General features: G+C 39.5%; 1 protein-coding gene across 1 annotated transcript; it reads right to left on the reverse strand.

Annotated features, from left to right (window-relative positions):
* Window positions 1–490: 490 nt before the first annotated feature.
* On the reverse strand, window positions 491–2,059 carry LOC149841126 (protein ELF4-LIKE 3-like). The gene is made up of 2 exons (XM_090004673.1): window positions 1,885–2,059; window positions 491–1,156 (listed from the first exon to the last, which is right to left on the reverse strand). Exon 2 carries the CDS (start codon window positions 1,123–1,125, stop codon window positions 781–783), a length of 345 nt encoding a protein of 114 aa, XP_089860799.1. The 5' UTR covers window positions 1,126–1,156; window positions 1,885–2,059; the 3' UTR covers window positions 491–780.
* Between the last annotated feature and the right edge of the window lie 339 nt (window positions 2,060–2,398).

Below are 2,398 nucleotides of genomic sequence, written 5' to 3' on the forward strand. Positions count from 1 at the left end.
CACACTGTTTATGTCTCTTCCTGTCACCCTCTGCAATCCTACTGCTAGTATGAGTTTCTCCTGCTTTTTCAATTGTCTTTCTCTCCCCTGCTCAAAAATTTGCATCAGGTCTTTCCAGAGAAAGCAGCGGCTAGAAAGAGAACAGTGGTAGTCAAAAGGCAAATCACTTCTTATCTCAAGTTGCATTTACAAAGGTCACTGGCATGAGCACGAATCATAACCCAGAGAAAAAATTCCATGTAAGAAATAGGAAGTATGCCTCTCAAACAAAATTCACCCACAGTGATAGGGTAAAAAGGAAAGCAGGGATACGAGTCATTAGCTCAACTGAAGGTAATGAGAACAAAGGCTGCAGCATTCATGTATAGAGGTGAAAAAGACCCAAACCGGCAAGGTGGGACGCTCAAGTAACTGATGAAGGATGTGTTTTACAGCATCAAACTTTACAACCTTATAAACCAAAAGGAAATATAAACCACTGTGGTAAGAATGTTCCCAACACAAGATTCACTGATGGAAGAAAGCAACATACAAGAAAGCATTTGATACAGACACTAAAGGATCCTCGTTCCATTCAGTTCCACTGGAAGAGCTCTCTCATTATTTTGTGTCCTTTTCCTTTAGATGACAGAACAAGAGAGGCACAAAATGCTCCAGCACACTACCAAAGTTCAAATGGTACAGAGTTCCACAAAATTAAGTGGCCCAAGGAGGTAGTTGAATCCCTATGTAACATTCTTTCTGTTTCTAAAAGAATCACATGATCTTCAAGGGAGAGCTTCACACTGGTCTAACTCTCTTCTGACCAGGCTTCCCATCTGATTTCACAGTTCCAGCCGAGTCGCCTTCTGAAGAAGCTTCGATTGATCTAGTGAACGAACTCGAAATGTCAGCATAGAGATCAACGACTCTCCGGATATTGTTGTTCAACTCTCTAATCAAGCCCACGTTCCTGCTCAAATTATCAGGGATTTTTGACTCGTGGTTCTGGTTGATCTCGTTGATCAGTAACCTGTTGTGGTCCAGGATGTTCTGAACCTGAAGAAAGCTCGTTTGAAAGGTTTGAAAGACCTTGCCATCCAATTGGGTAACATTACCAGGGGCTGGATATGTATCTCCTTCCATTCTATCCCCCAAAATTCACTCAATAAGAGGCCTGCAAATATCGCAAAACACAAGAAAAAATCATTCATAACTAGCTGTAAAGAGTTTATAACTCAAATTAACGATCAACGAATGAGAATTCTACTTTGTAATGGTTTTAATGGGGCAGCGGTTCCTAGTTGGGAGCAGAGGAGACGGATCTTATTTCTAGGGAAGGGTAGAAGAATGTTTTGTTCTCATATGATACATTGAAGGAAGGAAATCTGATTACTGACAGAGAAAATCATACAAATGCACACAAAATAAAGATGGGCATTGTAAAAGGGAAACAAGTAAAAAGAAAAAGGTAAAAAATAGTGTTCTCAGTGAGGAACAAAACCTGAACAGCAAAAAGCAGATAAAAAGATGGGGGAAAATAAGAAGAGAGAGAGAGAGGCTAAAAATTATATTTTCTCTCAATTCTATACACAATCAGAAAACCAAAAAGAAATCGAAAAAAACACGGAAGGATGCTGTAGGAGATGTAAAACTGAAAACAAAAGGAGAAACTGAACCCTCTTTCCAACTCTCTACCTAAACCGCCGATCACAAAGAAAAAAATCATTGAAAATCCAACAAACCGAGACCAATTTCCATCATAAACTTGAATACCCAAGTCACAAACTCCAATAATTCATGAGTTTGAGAGAGAGAGAGAGAGGCCAAATCAGAAGAAAAAAAAAAAACGAAGGGAGAAAGGAAGAAGTTAAAGGGAGACAGATTTCTTTCTTCTCAACGTACCTCGGAAACATGGAATACTTCAAATCTTTTCTCGAAAGAGGGTGCGTAAAAAGGCCGGCGAAGGAGACGAGGAGAAGTAAGAGAAGAAGGGAAGTCACCGGCCCATGAAAAGATTGACGATTCTCAATCAAAATCGCCGGAGATAAGTACAGACCCACTCAATCATCCACAATGCCACAAGGCGCGAGAGAGAGACAGAGAGATAGAAAGTATAAGTAGATTTGACAGACATGGTCCGAGCCTCAACCCCCATTTTATATTATATATTTCTTCTTCCCCATTTTATCTCTAATCTTTGTTTCCTTAGTTGTGTTTATCCATTTTTTACATGTTCATTATACCAACATACCCTCATGTTTGTAAGAAACCACACTCCTAACCAAGGTCTTTGGTGGTGATCAATGGCACGGATTCTCTTGGTCAAACTTGGGTTGCAGATCATAGTTGTGTACCAGTACCAAATACCCGTATGAAACTTGTTTACGAAACTATAAATGTAATATCTGAAAAAATT

This window comes from Nuphar pumila, chromosome 4 (genome assembly GCF_984573655.1).
Source record: "Nuphar pumila chromosome 4, dmNupPumi1.hap1.1, whole genome shotgun sequence".
NCBI lineage: Eukaryota > Viridiplantae > Streptophyta > Magnoliopsida > Nymphaeales > Nymphaeaceae > Nuphar > Nuphar pumila.